Source organism: Haematobia irritans, chromosome 2 (genome assembly GCF_050003625.1).
Source record: "Haematobia irritans isolate KBUSLIRL chromosome 2, ASM5000362v1, whole genome shotgun sequence".
NCBI lineage: Eukaryota > Metazoa > Arthropoda > Insecta > Diptera > Muscidae > Haematobia > Haematobia irritans.
In genome coordinates, this window is record NC_134398.1 from 115,479,965 (window position 1) to 115,497,498 (window position 17,534).

The window sequence follows — 17,534 nt, forward strand, 5'->3', positions numbered from 1 at the left end:
TTGGCGATCGATTGCTTGTTGCAATTGGTGTTCTTCTGCACGACGACTGGTAAGAAGGTGGCGGACATCAGAGGGAACACGACCACGTTTGATTTCGTCGTATGTCACTCGTACAAGGGGGCGATATGTAGGAGGGTATGATGCTCCTCTCCACAATGACGGCAGGCGCTCTCAGAGATGCACTCGTACGTTTTGTGTGACCTAGCTAGACAATTAAAACAATAACCTAGCCTCCTAGCTTCGGTGCGACGACGACCCACGTCCATGTTTAAAAATTTCTTACAAAAGCGTAAGGAGTGAGTGCCTTCACAGACGAGACACTGACGAATGTTGCTTGGAGCCCTGTGGAGATAAATTGAAACATTTTAAATATTCGTACAATTTATATTACGGGAAAAAATCTATCGGCATATAGATACAATGCTGCTGAGAGAGAAATTTATTTTGACAAGTGAAGAAAGGGCGGAAGTAGAGCAAAGAGAGTACCAATGGAGAGAAAGAAAACGAACGCTTGAGATAATCATTTTGAGATAGGGGTTTTTTTAGGATTTGTTTGAGATTCGTATGGGAGAGGACATAACTTGGTGATATCTCGAGTGATAAGACCATTGCTTGTGCGAATGTCAACAATACGGACAAGACCATCGCGTCCTGGATGCACCGCTTTAATACGACCAAGCTTCCACTCGCAGGGTGGTAATTGGTCATCTTTAATAACGACGAGTTGGTTCATTTTGAGATTTTCATTGGGAGACTGCCATTTGTATCACTGTTGTAACTCCTTTAAATATTCATCTTTCCAACGATGAGCAAATTCGTGCTGTTGTGACTTTAATTTATCCCAACGATCAACATATGATAGATTATCTGACACAGTTTCTGGAGCTGCAACTAAGGGAGCACCCCGAAGAAAGTGACCGGGTGTCAAGGCAAGAATTTCAAATGGATCGTCAGTCATGGGAGACAGTGGACGAGAGTTGAGGACTGCTTCAATGCGTGCAAGTAAGGTTGTAAATTCTTCAAACGTATACTTATGGTTCTGAGAAACTTTACGAAAGTGGATTTTGAAGGATTTCACGCCGGCTTCCCATATTCCTCCCATATGAGGGGCATTTGGGGGTATAAAAGACCATTCAAACCCATGAATTTCATATTTTTCGGCAATATCACGAGATGTTGTATTCAGAAATTCTTTGAATTCGTGACGTAGTTTTCTTTCAGCGCCAACAAAGTTCGTTCCGTTATCAGACATAATTTTCGATGGAAGTCCTCTTCTTGCTGCAAATCGAGTGAAAGCTGCGAGGAAGGATTCGGAGGAGAGATTGGAACATAATTCCAAATGTATGGCTTTAGTACTAAAACATACAAAAACACATACATAACCTTTGTGATAAATGGCCTGTCTGAGATTAGACGTCTTTATCGAAAAGGGACCGGCAAAGTCTAAACCAGTTACAGAGAAAGGTGGTGAAAAGGAGCTTCGTTCTATGGGGAGCGCGCTCATTTATTGAGATTGAAGTTTTTGTTTCTAAATCGCACAAATTTTGCAAGAACGTATACATTTTTTAATCGCTGACCTTAATCTGGAAATATAATATTCCTCTCGTACTGAGCGCATCAATAAATTGATTTCTGCATGCAATAGAGTCGTATGTAAATAAGAGATGAGCAATTTGCAATATTGGGATTTAACTGGGATGATTATGGGGTGACGTTCGCTAAATCTTAAATTTGAATTAGCGATTCGTCCATTTACACGTATAATACCGCTGGGATCAATATATGGATTAATTGTGTAAAGTGAACTTTTACGATTGACTTGTTTCGACATGGTCATATTATCATATTCTTGGGAATAGTATTTTTTCTGTGTGACACGAATCAGTAAGTTTCTAGTCTCCTTAAATTCCTGATGAGTGATCGATAACGAGGTGGAGACTACTTGTCGTCGTGACGATTTGGAAAAACGAAGTACATAAGAAATAACTCGTAAAGCGCGAGCCCAGCATGAAAACCTGTCCAAAATATCTTCGTCGTTGCCACTTAAGTGAAAAGTTTCAATTTTTCGAATTTCTGGGGGATTCTCAATGGAGACAACAGATTTAGGCCAATTTTCGGGAGGCTCAATAAGCCACTCAGGACCGTGCCACCAAAGTGAGCTATTCATGAGTTCCATTGGAGAGCAACCACGCGATCCAAGATCTGCCGGGTTTTCGTTGGAACGGATATGACGCCACGAGCAGTTTCCTACATTTCGTATTATTTTAGCTATACGATTGGCTACAAAGGTTTTCCACGTATGTGGAGGCTTTCCTAACCAACCCAAAGCAATAGAGGAATCGCACCAAAGAAATAATTCAAAGTTATCAAGGGAAATGTCTTTGAGAACATGTTTAATCAGCTGAGAAAGGAAATGTACATTTATTAGTTGCGCTTCTAACACGAACGGAGATTTCTAATGCAACAAACAGACGACATATAAAAAATGGAAATACAAAAGAAATCACCGCCTCTACTTTGGTTTTGTGGCAGAATGTTGCGTTGAACAATAGCGCCGTTTAATTGGTGGATTAAAGTTGGTCCTCTCCAGTACAGCTACTGAGATTGAAATGGTGAATTTTTGTGTTGCAAATAGAACATATGGCACTTCACTTTAGGTGATAGTGGTGGATTTTCATTGTTTTACCTCAATAATTCATAGGTTTAGTTGGTGTACGTAATTTTTGCAAGAATTTGTGATGACGTCACAGTTTTGATACGATTTGGTGGAGTTGTGTGTTTGTCTTCCAAATTTTTTCCTCCACTTGTATGATTCGAGCGGCGTGCGCAGGGGACTGTGTGTCTTCGCGAATCAGTGGCTTCTTGATTTTAAAACTTACTATTTCCAGGTTTGGGATGTATGGTGGTTATGTTGCTTTTACCATGAACCTTTGTTTCTTTTCCAACACGAGCGAACGGGGACACTATTACATATATATATATATATATATATATATATATGTAATTGGTTGATACCTGTATTAGATGCAAATCGTGCAAATAATGGTAAATGAACGGCCTCCTTTTACAGACTCCTAAAATGCAAACGAAGATTAACTACGAATAAAAAAATGTAGGTGGAAACCACAATTGTGAATTAAATTGATTGAGTTTACCAAATAAACCCGTCAATATGAGTGTTGTTACAGGTTGTATGTCTTCCAAGCTACGTTGATTTGGCACTATGGAGCTGTCTATGGAAATGATGCAACATGTCGTCACCACGATGGGAGGCCCAGCTCAATTTGAGGTTATGGTGGCACTTACTGGGACGACCTGTATAACTTTCTGTGCCTGATAATATTTTCAGCTCAACAATACCGAACTGCTGTAAATTTTCCTCACAGACTTTTGGATTTTATCTGGTGTTTTTAATACACCAAAGATGCATATTTCCTCTGCTGCCGAAAACCGGCATTCATGTACATATGTATATGTCTCTTCCTTAATTCGGGGGAAACCAGACCTTGTTGTAATTTTTATTTCTTCTGCCTTTTTTATTAATATTTTTATTATTTCTGTTTTTTGTTTTTTTTTTTTTTTGTTTTAATATGTCGAAAACTACGAGCTTTTTGTAATTTTCGTTTTTCCTTCAGTCAATATGTTGTTGGACACGCGTGCAAAAATTTTCTCTACAACAATTATTGTAATTCGCACAAAGCCGCCCGCAATTGCGCCGACGGTAGTTATCAACAATTCACAATAGAGTTGATTCACGATATGGACAGAATGTGATTAACCGGGTATTCGGGAATTTTTGTGACCAATAAAAATTAAGATTTTTACAAGTTTTCTTTTTTGTTTGTTTTAACAATGGACTGTATTACAATATTGGTTGAACAACTTAGGTTCGAAGGGCCATGATTAATATATTAAGGGTTTTGAATTAAGAGCTAAAGCTCAAGATGAGAAGTTGAGTGGAAAAATGGGGAACTAAGGTTCCTCGAGATTATGCATTGGACGATGGAACTTAGGCTCCTTGGCTAATGGGTCATTTAATTTATTACCTTCCCACGACGAATACTTACATGGGATATACTGGTTTTGTAAGAAGAGAGACAGAGACAAGAGATTTCGTTTTTGAGATGTGTTATTTTATTGATGATGTTATCCCGTCGATGGCTGGATGAAGAAAAGAGGCGGAAACTTAGACTACATTTGACAGGTGAATTCAGAGTTTTTCAGAAAAGAAAGGAGAAAGCAGAGTTGCTACTTAAAATTATGACAGCTTAAAACTATAATCTATTACATGTTAACGACTGGTCTAAAAAAGGAAATTCATTTTAATTTATGTTTATACAAGAAATTCAATGTTAATTCAAAGTTCAAATTCAATATTTCCAAAACTACGCTAAACACAAATCGACCCCCGATTTGTCTTGCGGAGGTTCTTGATAGAGCAAATTTCATCCGATCCGAGTGAAATTTGGTATATGATGATAGTATATTCCCTCTAACAACCTTAGTTCATATCGGTCAATAATTATATATAGCCCCCATATTAACCGATCCCTATACACTCAAAAAAAGTGAACTCTCTATTTCACTAAAGCCAATTTAACTTTATTTTAGTTCATGGAATTATTACGTTTCCTTTACTCCAATAATTTTTTGCGTACGTTAGTTAAATTAACTAAAACCGAGGAGAAAAATATACTCAAATGAAGCATAAAGATTAACTAAATTCGTATCTTCTAGAAAATAGTTCAGAATTTCTTTAAATTTGTAAATTTTACCAAAAAAGCGTCCATCATGAACTTCGTATGTCACTAAAGACATTCTTGCAATTTTGAACTCCAAGTTTTTCCTTCAAACTACAAAATTTTCTTTAACAAGTGAAAAAACATAGTTATGTCTAATAAATTTTCTTGAATTTGTCGAAAAATATTTACTTATTTTTATGACATCGGCGTGATGCCAACGTTTGTAATACTGTTTAGTTAAAATTTTCTACAAATATTAAAAATTTTCTAAAATTAACCGAAAGTTTTCTTCCTGGTGGGTTCACTGTTTTTTCAGTGTATTTTCCTTACGGAGACTCCTGGAAGAGCAAATACCATCCGATCCGTTTGAAATTTGGTAGCATTTGTTAATATATTAATTTAATAACCATGCGAAAATCGGTCCATATCGGTTCATAATTATATAAAGCCCCTCTATAAACCGACCCCAAATTAGACTTATGAATTCGCATGGAGGAACAAATTTCATCCGATTCGGTTGAAATTTCGTTTTCTAATTGCAATAGTCATTCAAGGCATAAACATGAGTTTATCCTTTTTATGCCTTTTATCTAACATAGACTCCATATAAACTAACATACAATATTGAAGACAATGTTAAGAAAGTTTAATGTACCTTACCACAACCAGGGCTGTGGAGTCGAGCCAATTTTGCTCGACTCCGACTCCAGCATTTTTCATCAGCTCGACTCCGACTCCGGAGTCGACTCCGGGTAATATAACTAAATCTCATTTTAATACCACTAATTTGTAGTTCTATTGTGGGGGTACCGTAAGTGGATCGATATAAAGTATCGTATTTATTTATGTGTGCAAATAAAGGTCTTAATTTCACATTAGATGCCAATTGAACTCTTATTTCAAATTTAGGGCAATGTTTAATAAATAAAATAATGATATAAATACCCATCATAATATGAGAAGATACCAACAGTATATGTATTTGTGGACCAAAATTATTGATACTATCTCAAATTCTTTAAATTTGTTGGGAGCTATATAAAGGTTTATATTTCCATATGCATGAATTTGAATCTGAATCGATTAAGACAAAATTGTATATACTTCTACAAAATCTATGTACTTAAAATTTAAATCTAACGTTATGGGACTTAACATAATTTTAACGAAAAATAAAAATGCAAGCAAGGAAAGAAAAAATCTCAAATAAGACTTCTACAAAACTCGGGCAATATTTGGGAAATATTTATAATTGTTTAGACAATTTCGCAAAAATGCATTTATGATTCATTCACTGAAAAAATTGAAAATTTGAGTCATTTCTACAAGTTTTCGACTTAGCAGCAAATTTTCCAAAAATGTATGCTCCCTGAATACAATTTTGGAAAAAATTTTGTCTAGTAAATAAAATTTTGACTAAATTTTCTAAAGAAATAAAATTTTGGCACAATTTTCTATAGAAATCAAATTTTGACCAAATATATAGAAATAAAATTTTGAATAAAATTTTTATAGAAATAAAAGTTTGAAAAAATTATCAATAGAAATACAATTTAAAAAAAATTTGTGTAGCAAACAAAATTTTGCAAAATTTTCTATAGAAATTAAATTTTGCAAAATATTCTGTAGAAACAAAATTTTGACTAAATTTTCTATATAAATAAAATTTTGATTAAATTTTATATAGAAAAAACATTTCTATAGTAATAAAATTTTGAATACACTTTTTATAGCAGTGAGTATCAGTTAGCATCAGTAAGAAAAAAAATTGAGAAAATTTGCTATTGAAATAAAATTTGAAAATTTTTTCTTATAGAAATAAAATTTTGAAAAAATTATCAATAAAAATACAATTTTAGAAAAATTTTTGTGTAGTAAATAAAATTCTGCAAAATATTCTACAGAAACAAAATTTTGACTAAATTTTCTATAGAAATAAAAGTTTGACTTAAATTTTTAAAGAAATATAATTATCAATAGAAATAAAATTTTGAAAAAATTTTTGTGTAACAAACAAAATTTTGCATAATATTCTATAGAAATAAAATGTTGACTAAATTTTCTATAGAAAAAAATATTTATATAGTAATAACATTTTGAATAATTTTTTTATAGGAATAAAGTTTTGATAAAATTTGCTATAGAAATAAAATTTTGACAAAATTTTCTATAAAAAACAACTTTGAAAAAATGTTCTGTCAATGTTCCACATATGTATATGGCCTTAAAATAAAATTAAAATAAAAATAATATCGATTGTTCGAAATATTTCAAATAAATTGATATGGGCATTAAAATGGATCGATCCAGGCCATCTGCTAGTCTAACATTCTAGGAAATATAAAAAGATAGCCGTAATTGGAAGTTGATTTTCATTTACAATCATGCTGTACATTGATCGAATGAATAACGCAATGGAAACTAATTTGCGTAAAAACTTGCTTAGTTACAAAAATGTGAAGTGTTTTAAAAAATTTGGTTTAGCCGGAGTCGGATTCGAGCAAAATTTTTACGACTCCGACTCCAGCAAAATCTTCAGACTCCGACTCCGGCTCCACAGCCCTGACCACAACCCAAGTAATTCAATTGTCAATGACAGTCTTTAGTAGAACTTTGTATGCAATCCATGGTGGAGGGCATATATTATCGGTCTGGACGAAAAGGCCGTATTTACTTGTGTTAGAATAAATTTTTAACCAGTTTTGTGAAAAATATTGGATTTTTTGATAAACTGAAAACCGTATTTTCAGGATAAAACGGTTATTTGGACATCCCAAATGCTGAAAATTCAACAAAATGTAAATGTTTCGATGTCCAAAGTCTACTTTTAAATAACCGTGAACAGTTAACGAAAGTCACCCTGGAAAGTCGAAGAGCCGATTTTTTCGATTTTTTTTTTGAACCGTTGAGGCTATACCGAAAAAACTCCAAAGTTAAACTAACGATATATTTAATTTGTCCCAAGTATGAAGCCAAAGAAAATTTTTTTACGATTTCTAAAAATTGTAGGAAAGAACTCCGTTGTGTTTAATATGGTCACGTTTGCACATTCCAATTTTCTCCGTTTATAGTTTCGTATAATTAATAAAACAAACAAGTAAGTATAGTCTAAAGTAGTCGGGCCGACTATAGGTTAGGTTAGGTGGCAGCCCGATGTATCAGGCTCACTTAGACTATTCAGTCCATTGTAATACCACATTGGTGAACTTCTCTCTTACCAATGAGTGCTGCCCGATTTCATGTTAAGCTCAATGACAAGGGACCTCCTTTTTATAGCCGAGTCCGAACGACGTTCCACATTGCAGTGAAACCACTTAGAGAAGCTTTGAAACCCTCAGAAATGTCACCAACATCACTGAGGTGGTTGTTATTGTTGTAGCCCTTTGGAGTTGGTATTTTCGAGTTTTTCGGGAAATAAACATACTCCAAATGGGTGTTTGCAGTCCTTGGACAGGGTTGAAAACCCTGTGTCCGCCCCGGGCCGTAGACCCGACTGCAACGAGGGCGGGTCTCTGAGGTGGTATAATCCACCGCTGAAAAACTTTTTGGTATTTGGTCGAAGCAGGAATCGAACCCACGACCTTGTGTATGCATGTCCGCCTTGCATAACCATTGCACCACGGTGGCTCCCGACTATATTATACCCTTTACCATTTTGTTGACCAACATTTTTGATACCATCCCTAATTCTTCAAGTTTGTAGTTTGCCCGGAACTAACATAAATACTATGTTAATAAAAAATAAGGGAAATATTTAAGCTAAAGCCATTTATACATTTTTCCAATTTTTGCTACATAGTGATTTTACAAGGATCTAACCCATACCTCACCATGGTAGGTGGTTAATGGGTTTTAGAACAATATTTGGCGAAATCGGGTGACATTTACACTAGTCGAAGCCGTATCAAAATTTAAACCGATTCTGTAGAAAATCTGCCATTCGTATGAACAGAGAAGAGAGGAAAAAGATAAAGTTTAATTACAACAAATAAAAATGTAGGTTGCTGAGTACACGTTCATGATTGCTTATGGACTAAGACATTTATAAATAAATATGTATGGTGTAATAGTTAAATAAATTCCAAACACATGTTTTTATTTGTATTCCAACACAAATATATTTCAGAAATTTTGTTGTAATGAAACAAGAGACTGGAATTAAATATTTGTGGCCTTAAACAAAGACATGCTTAGGGTGAAACATTATATGTTTGAATAATACAAACAATATTTGTTTGGACCAATCCTGATAATATATATGCTTGAAGCAGAATGTGTTTGGGAGATATGTTACAGAGGCGATTTCTTTTGAGGGTGTAATGTTAATGTGCGTACCAACTATCAATTTGTTGTACACTGAAAAAAATATTGTTGTGAGGTCAAAGATTTCATGTCTTTAAAATACGAATACAAATTTTGCTTAGCATAGAAGACGCATTTCTCTAAATAAAGTTATTTTCCTTGTCCAAAAGTCGATAAACTTTTCGATGAAGTCGTATTGTCCTTATAATTAAGTGATTTGATTTAAAAATGGGTATCTTAACATGAAAGAAATAATTTATAGGCTAAGGTCAACTTGACTTTAATAATTCAGAAAAAATTCTTTAAATTTAATGAAATTGTCTTTAAATTTGTTGTCTTTTTGCATCTTGATTACAAAGCAAAAAATCGTTCAAATATAGGACATGTTTTTCAAAACTTTATTTTGATATGCTGGCAAATTTGTTTAGGCAGTAGCCGACTATCAAACCCTTTTTCGGGAGGTTCAAGTGTAGTTCACTTTGGGTTGAGTGAATTACCCGAATTTATTCTGATAATTGGTTGATAGTTTTGCTGCAAGTAGAGGATGCTGATGAGGAATGTGGTAATTCCGAAACAGCTGTACATCCAACCATCTTGCAGTGTATAGGGCTTTGCCCAAATAAATTTGACAAGCATACTTTTCCTCTGTTGGTTAAGCTACACTTGTAGTTTAGTCAATGCATGGCTTTAAGCTGAGATCAAAAAAACAACAATAACGATTGAAGAGAAGCCAACAATAACAAACAAAACGAAAGAAGTTTTTTACTTCAAACATAGCATAATTTCTACTGGAAGTCGAGTCCTAATTTGGAAAATAAAGTTGCCGTTAACTCATTTTTAAAGGACTTTGATAGCATATAAAAAAAAAAGCTGAGAAAGCGAAAAATTAAAATTTGCTTCCTAGAAGCAAGTACACAAAACCTAAATTTAAAAGAGAATTGTGTCTTAAAAGTATCCTTACTTGTATTCTCCGCTTCTTTGGCTCGGAATCAATACCAAATTTTTTAAAGTAAAGACAAAATCTTTGGAACCGAGTATGCTTTTTTTTCAGTGTAGTACTCGAATTCCAACCAAGCATTTCTCTGGATATATAGAAGACAATATAGATTCCTTATTATTCAAATACACTAAAATATTGGGAATTTAGTTACATAATTTTTTTAAACAAGAATGGTTTTTTGACAACCTTGATTGCTGTGCTGATTCCAAGCCCTTCGCATCATTGGTTGTATGTACATATCATATTGAATACATATTGAAGGACAATGAAAGTTTAGTTTAAAAACAGAAAATTCTCTGCGGTTTTGTTGCCGACTAATTGCTAGTTTAAATTGTAAATAGCGAAATGGTCCATTATCTAATTGAACCTATTAACCACAGGACATATCCAAACATTCCCTTGAAAGTCATTAAATGGTCTTAACGGTTTTCAATTTAATTGCGTCCTGGTATTTGTTTTAACATCATATCTATTGCTGTGCATAGTCATTGGGCGAAATCGAATGGAATTATCTTGTGGTGGATAGTCCAATTGCTTTGTAAATTGTATGGCTAATAGAACAAAATGTTCTCTACCCACTATACTAAGTGGCTCATTCGCCAGTACACACAAAAAATATTTCGTGGGAAAAGCGTCTGTTTGGAAGAAAAGTATATTATTGTGACGATAAACGTTGACTTTTGTTTAAAAACAACTTAATAAAGTCTAGATCAAGATTTTTTGGCAAATTGCATTCTTCCTATATCCTCCCACTTCCACATCTCACCACGTTCTCTTCTGCACTACAAAGAAGCTAATACTGTCTATCCATACACAGAAACAAGTAAACTTATTTAAAGCAAGAATGAACTACTTCGTGTGAAAATTGAACTAAATTGTTCTCTACATTTTGAGATATCCCCAAATCGTCGTTAAAACTAGGACAATTAATGCCCTGGTGTACTTTTTAACTGCAATTCACGAAATTACACCATCTCAAAGAAGTAAAAATTGACAAAAATTAAAGAACAAAAATCATTGACGCCAAATCATTACCATTTTAACCATAAAGTAGTTCATTTTTAATAAAAATATTTTTCCACATTAGTTCATGTTTAGTTTACAAAATGTTTGTGACATACTTAAAAAAAGGAAAATTTCATTCGGCTGTGGAAAATTTCGCAAAAATTACCATTTTCCGGAGTTTTATTTTTTTGTGTGTACATTCAATGTCCCGATGCCAATTTTGTAAGGTCATCCACTGTCAGTATTTCACCATTGATTGAGGTCAATTCTGTGGTATATAATTTTGATGCAATATCGATTGTCAATCCATTGCGACACCAAGAGAATAAGAAATACTCACAACTTCCACATAAAAAGTAATTTTTGTTATGGAAAAACAAGTAGGTAAAGTCGGGCGGGGTTGACTATATTATACCCTTCACCAGTATGTAGACCAAAATTTGTTTTACGATCTCAACCCCTTCAAGTTTGTTAGGAATTATTACGAAAGTTTATATTCCCACACGGATGAAAAAGACTGTTTTTCATATGTTTGGCTATAAACATTATATGTTTGGAACACACATTTTTAAACACAATATTTTTGAGTGCAAGCATATAATGTTCATAAACTAGCATAACATGTTTGGGACATATATGTTAATATGTTAGGACATATTATGTTTGGGACATAAAATGTTTGTAAATATAATATGCTTGGATGCAAACATATATTAATTTAGAAATATCCTATAAACATATATGTGTTTAGTAGCTTGGAGCGCTATTTAACAGGGAGCGATATTGAATTAAGTTGGTGGTTGTTGCTTGTTATTACAAAATAAACTTTTTATTTTTCCTTGGGCAATTGATCAGCTACTTCTTTGATCCTTACAAACTGTGTGGTCCGCTGTTCGAATCCCCGTCCGGCAAAAGGTAAAATTAAAATAAAAAAAAATCATAAAATTGAATAATTTCTTCTACAATGTTTGTATTACAGAAAAAGGTGCCAAGAACTAAAAAATCTCGTGGAAGTGAAAAAGATGTGGGGGAATATACAATTAGGCAGAAACAAAATTTTGAGCATTCAGGTCGAAAACCTATGTTACCTGTTTATTTTCATAATTCATTATGATTGTAAATATATAAATAAATAAATTAAATTTTGAGCACAATATTGTTTGGGAGAATTTTTTTTAAGCACACAATATTTTTGGGTGAAAAATGCTTCCAAACATATTATATGTTCACATAATAACATATTGTTTTTTGGAAGACAACATTATTGAATTTGGATGCAAAAATACAAAATGTTTGGAACATAGACTACCCAAACATATATTGTTTAGACCAATATGCTTTCAAACATATTATATATTGGAAGAGATCAAACATATAAATGTTTGGGCAATACCCAAAAATGTATATTCTTGAAGCAAAATATGTTTGGGAGTATATGTTACAGAAGCGATTTTTTGTGAGGGTGCATATACAAATATTTATATCTTAACCGATTTGGAGACATTTTTTTTACGTCTACAAAATCTCTAGAATTAAAATTTAAATCGGCTGACGCCCTGGGATGAAATACAATGTTAGTAAAACCATATGAGAAATATACAGCTAGAGCAATTTTAATGCAATTGTACAAAATAGCATTTATGATTTATCGGGCCATACATAGGTATTTGAGATATAGGACCATTTGAGTAATATTTATAATTTTAGCTACTTAACAGTGGCGATTTTACAAGGATATTGATTAGAGCTCGCCCAGATATATGGTCAATTGTGGGTTGTGATATATTATTCGGCCAGGTCGGGCGATATTTCCACAAGTCGGAGCTTTATTTAAAAATAGACCGTTCTGTGGAAAGTCTGGCATTACAGTGTATAGGATATGACTACGATATGGGAAGGTTAAAGTGGCAGCCCGATTAAATTTCAGGTTCACTTAGACTATTCAGTCCATTGTGATATTGGAAAATCATCACAGAATTTTGCGTAAAATATGGGAATTTTGGCCATATTTGTATATTCCGGAAGAACATATATATGGATTCTTTATCTGAATCTGAACGAAATTAGATCAAACTTGACACACTTAAATAGCATATTAAATATATTCTCTATGGAAACAATACAGTCAATTGGAGTAAACTTCCATTGAAAATGGGTCTACAATATGAAACATTTTACCATATTTCCCCAACTATGGCGTATATATAAATCGGAACCGATTTTGACCAAATTTGCCATGCATAGTTAGAATAATAATTCCTCTACCTCTACAAAATTTTACATAAATGGGAGAATAAATTTGGCCTCCGTGGTCATATGAGTGTAAATCGGGCGAAATCAGGGCAAAACTCTGGGTTTTTAGGACATATAAGTTCAAATCGGTCGAAAGATATATATGGGAGCTTTATCTAAATCTGAAACGATTTCAAATAAATTTTGCACAAATAACGATACTTTAAAATATGAAAAATATGACGCAAATCAGGGAAAAATTCTGGCTTTTGAGGCCATATTAGTCCAAATCGGGCGAAATATATATATGAGAGATATATCTAAATCTGAAACGATTTCAACCAAATTTTGCACACTTAGTCTTACTATTAAACATACTCTTTGTGCGAAATTTGAAGCAAATCAGGGCAAAACTTTGGCTTTTTAGGTCATATAAGTTCAAATCGGACGAAAGATATATATGGGAGCTATATCTAAATCGGAACCGATTTTAACTAAATTTGGCACACTTGACGATACCATTAAACGCACTTTTTCATACGCTTCCCCCATCACAGTTGGCGTTTGTTGCAGTGTCACTTACGAGTCTGTGGTAGCGATGAGAATGAAATGGAACTTAGAAATGCTAACAGGGAAAGGAAGTTTATATTTCTAAAAACAAAACACATCGAAAGAGTATATTTTTACTACCAACAAAACTATAGTTGTATTTATATGGACTAATACATTTAGTGTTCTAAATAATTTATATACCAATGATAGGAATATAATGATCATTGATCTAATAAAAGACTTTTAATGAGGATAGCAAAAACTTTAAAAATTTTTTAACAACACCCGATGGTAGAGAATTAATTAATGCTATATCTAACAATAAGAATTATATGTGGCAAAATAAGTTTTCTTTAAAATATATAAAGACTGATTTTTGTTATATTTTTTTTTTTTGTTTCTTTTACATTTATTTGTTATTTCTACTTTTTATGATATATTTGCTCTTATTCTAATAATTGTTATGAAAATATAATAAATATTTATTTGTCAATTTGACAAATTGAATCTGGTAATCCTAGTTCAATCCCAGCTACGACTAACCACCAACAAGTTTTTCAGTGGAGGATTATCCCCTCTCAGTAATGCTGGTGACATTTCTGAGTGTTTCAATGCTCCACTCAGTGGTCTTTCCGCAATGTGGAACGCCGTTCGGACTCGGCTATAAAAAAGGATAAAGGGTGATACGGTCAAAATTTGGTCAAGGGAAAACGACTGTAAATCGGTGAAATCGTTTATTTAAAAAATCGAATTAAATTTCTTTCTCAGATTTTGTACAGCCGCCTTGTCCACCTTCTTCGCCGCAGAAAGCCAGTTTGCCTTGAACTGCTGCTCGTCCTTAGCAGTTTTTTTGGTCTTCTTTAGGTTCCGCTTGACAATATCCCAGTATTTCTCAATTGGCCGGAGCTCTGGCGTGTTGGGATGGTTCTTGTCCTTGGGAACCACCTGCACGTTGTTGGCGGCGTACCACTACATGGCCTTTTTACCGTAATGGCAAGATGCCAAATCCGACAAAAACAGTTCGAAACAACCGTGTTTCTTCAAGAAAGGTAGCAGACGTTTATTCAAACACCCTTTCACGTAAATTTCTTGGTTGACAGTCCCGGAAGCTATGAAAATGCTGCTTTTCAAGCCATAGGTACAGATGGCTTGCCAAACCAGATATTTCTTTGCGAACTTTGACAGTTTTATGTGCTTGAAAATATCTGCTACCTTTCCCCTTCCTTTTGCCGTATAAAACTCCTGTCCCGGAAGCTGCTTGTAGTCGGCTTTGACGTAGGTTTCGTCGTCCATTACCACGCAGTCAAACTTCGTCAGCATCGTCATGTACAACCTCCGGGATCGCGCTTTGGCCGTCGTATTTTGTTTATCATCGCGATTTGGAGTCACTACCTTCTTGTAAGTCGTTTTTTGGCTCGATGCACGGTTGTAGACAATACACCCAGCTTATTTGCGGCATCTCGGAGAGAGAGGTTAGGGTTTCGCTTGAAACTACCGGCAACTCTCTTTGTCGTCTCAGCGACTTCCCCCCGATCCAGACTTCCTGGCTGTCGACAAACGTTCCCCAAACATTTTAATTACATTTGTAACGGTTGATTTGACAACTTTTAGCGATTTTGCCAGCTTTGCGTGCGAGTAGCTCGGATTTTCGCGATGCGGGAGCAAAATTTTGATACGCTGCTCTTCTTGCTTGGACGGCATTTTGACAACTGAAGAGTGAATTCCAAAATCAAAATAGGAGCAACACTCTACACACACACACACCTTCAAAATGAGGGGTGTTCAGGTTTTTTAAATGCAAAATTGAAAGAAATACGTCAAGTTTATATTGACCAAATTTTGATCGTAACACGCTTTAAGAGAGAAGTTCACCATTGTGATATCACAACGGACTGAACAGTCTAAGTGAGCCTGGAGCTGTTTGTATAGCTAACCTACACCCTCAAAAAAAAAAATTGGTTCTCTAACATATGTTCCAAACATATTTTGCAGAATGCACATTTATTATTGGTTACCACATTTAACTAAAAGTACCTATTACATATGGGCACTTCTAGTTTTAACGACTGAATCTTCCCTATTATTTTCTTTTGTTGAACCAACCAGATTGTTCCAATAACATTAACAGACAGCTTAAGTTAACGTTTTCCAGGTCCCCAGTTATCTAAAGCTATATGCTCCTAAAATTCGCTTACGCCTTACACAAAATGCAGGACACTCACACAAGAGGTGTTTAATTGATTCCTTCTCCTCCGCATCATGACAGCTCATACAGTAGTCATTATACTTCGCACCAATAGTTTTAGCAAATTCGCCTATCAGGCAGCGACCCGTTATAGCAGATATCAGAAGTAATATCTGACGTCTTGAGAACACTAGCATATCTAGTGTGCGGTTCAAGTTTAAATGGGGCCATATTTGCTTGGTGTCGTTACAACCCTTGCAATTCTCGAACATCGAACATTTGCCATCATGACAGCCTTCTCACGCAGTAAGAGCTTGCAGGTAGCCAAAGACACACCAACAGATTCTAGTTCCCCTAGAAAATGTAAGGTAGTTCCTAGCCTTGCTAACTCATCTGCTTCGCAGTTCCCCGGTATGTTCCTATGGCCAGGCACCCATATTGGGTGAATATTGTACTGCTCAGCCATCTCGTTGAGAGATTTGCGGCTATATTCCCAAAGAAGATAAAAAAGATAAAAAATGTTCTGCCTAATTGCATATTTCCTCACATCTTTCTTACTTCCAAGATATTTTTTAGTTTAGGGCCTTTTTCTCTAATACTAACTATACTGAAGAAATTATTCAATTTTATAAATTTGTTAAATTTTCCTTTCGCCTGGACAGAGAATCGAACCGAGGACCATACAGCTTGTAAACCAACACACTATCCACTGGGCTAGGTAGCTGTTATATTCACCAATAAACAATTATCGTTATAAGTTACATTTATACAGCCCACGAGCCGATGCAAACACAACATTATTCAACAGAAACATACACTTGTTGGCCACGTGGAGCAATGGTTAGCATGTCCGCCTTGCATGCAAAGGGTCCTGGGTTCAATCCCTGCTCCGACCGAACACCAAAATTAAATTCATATAATTATATTTATATTACTAAATTAAGTTTTTACAATGAAACTTCGAAATGTGTGTTATTTAAGATTTACAGACAGAAAACAACAGTGCTTGATATAAAAGATTTTCGAAGAAATTCAAAAACTCTAACAAAACAGGAACGTGAAGTCAAGTATAAACATAAATAATTTTACAATATAAACATAAATTTATTTAGGCGTGAGCTATTTTTACTAGCATTTAACACCATTTCAAAAGGTTTAAAAGGTATCGTATTTAGAAATACCAATATGTACATATGAATATTATCACAATGGTCTGAATAGTCTAAGTGAACCTGAATCTTAATCGGGCTGCCACTTTAACCTAACCTAACCTAACCTAACTATGAATATTTATTAACGAATAATTTTGTACTTAATTTCATTTTTAACTTAAGGGCCGGCATTAAGTTGGAATTATCGCTCTAAAATGGCAATGTTTTCACGTTTTCTTTTCATTTTAAAGAAAATCAACGTTTTCAATTGTTGTTTTGGATCATTCCCCACCAAGTTAAAAAAACAAGTTGCCAAAAAAGTTATGTTATTCTGCTTTTAGAGAATGAAAAATAATTTTAGCGGC

The 17,534-nt window shown here is 34.3% G+C and overlaps 1 protein-coding gene across 1 annotated transcript; it reads right to left on the reverse strand.

The window, feature by feature from the left end:
- Positions 1–766: 766 nt before the first annotated feature.
- On the reverse strand, positions 767–10,282 carry LOC142225012 (uncharacterized). Its single transcript, XM_075294788.1, has 4 exons — positions 10,231–10,282; positions 10,116–10,171; positions 1,578–2,401; positions 767–1,355 (listed from the first exon to the last, which is right to left on the reverse strand). The coding sequence occupies exons 1-4, from the start codon at positions 10,280–10,282 to the stop codon at positions 767–769; spliced, it is 1,521 nt and encodes a 506-aa protein (XP_075150903.1).
- Positions 10,283–17,534: the final 7,252 nt, after the last annotated feature.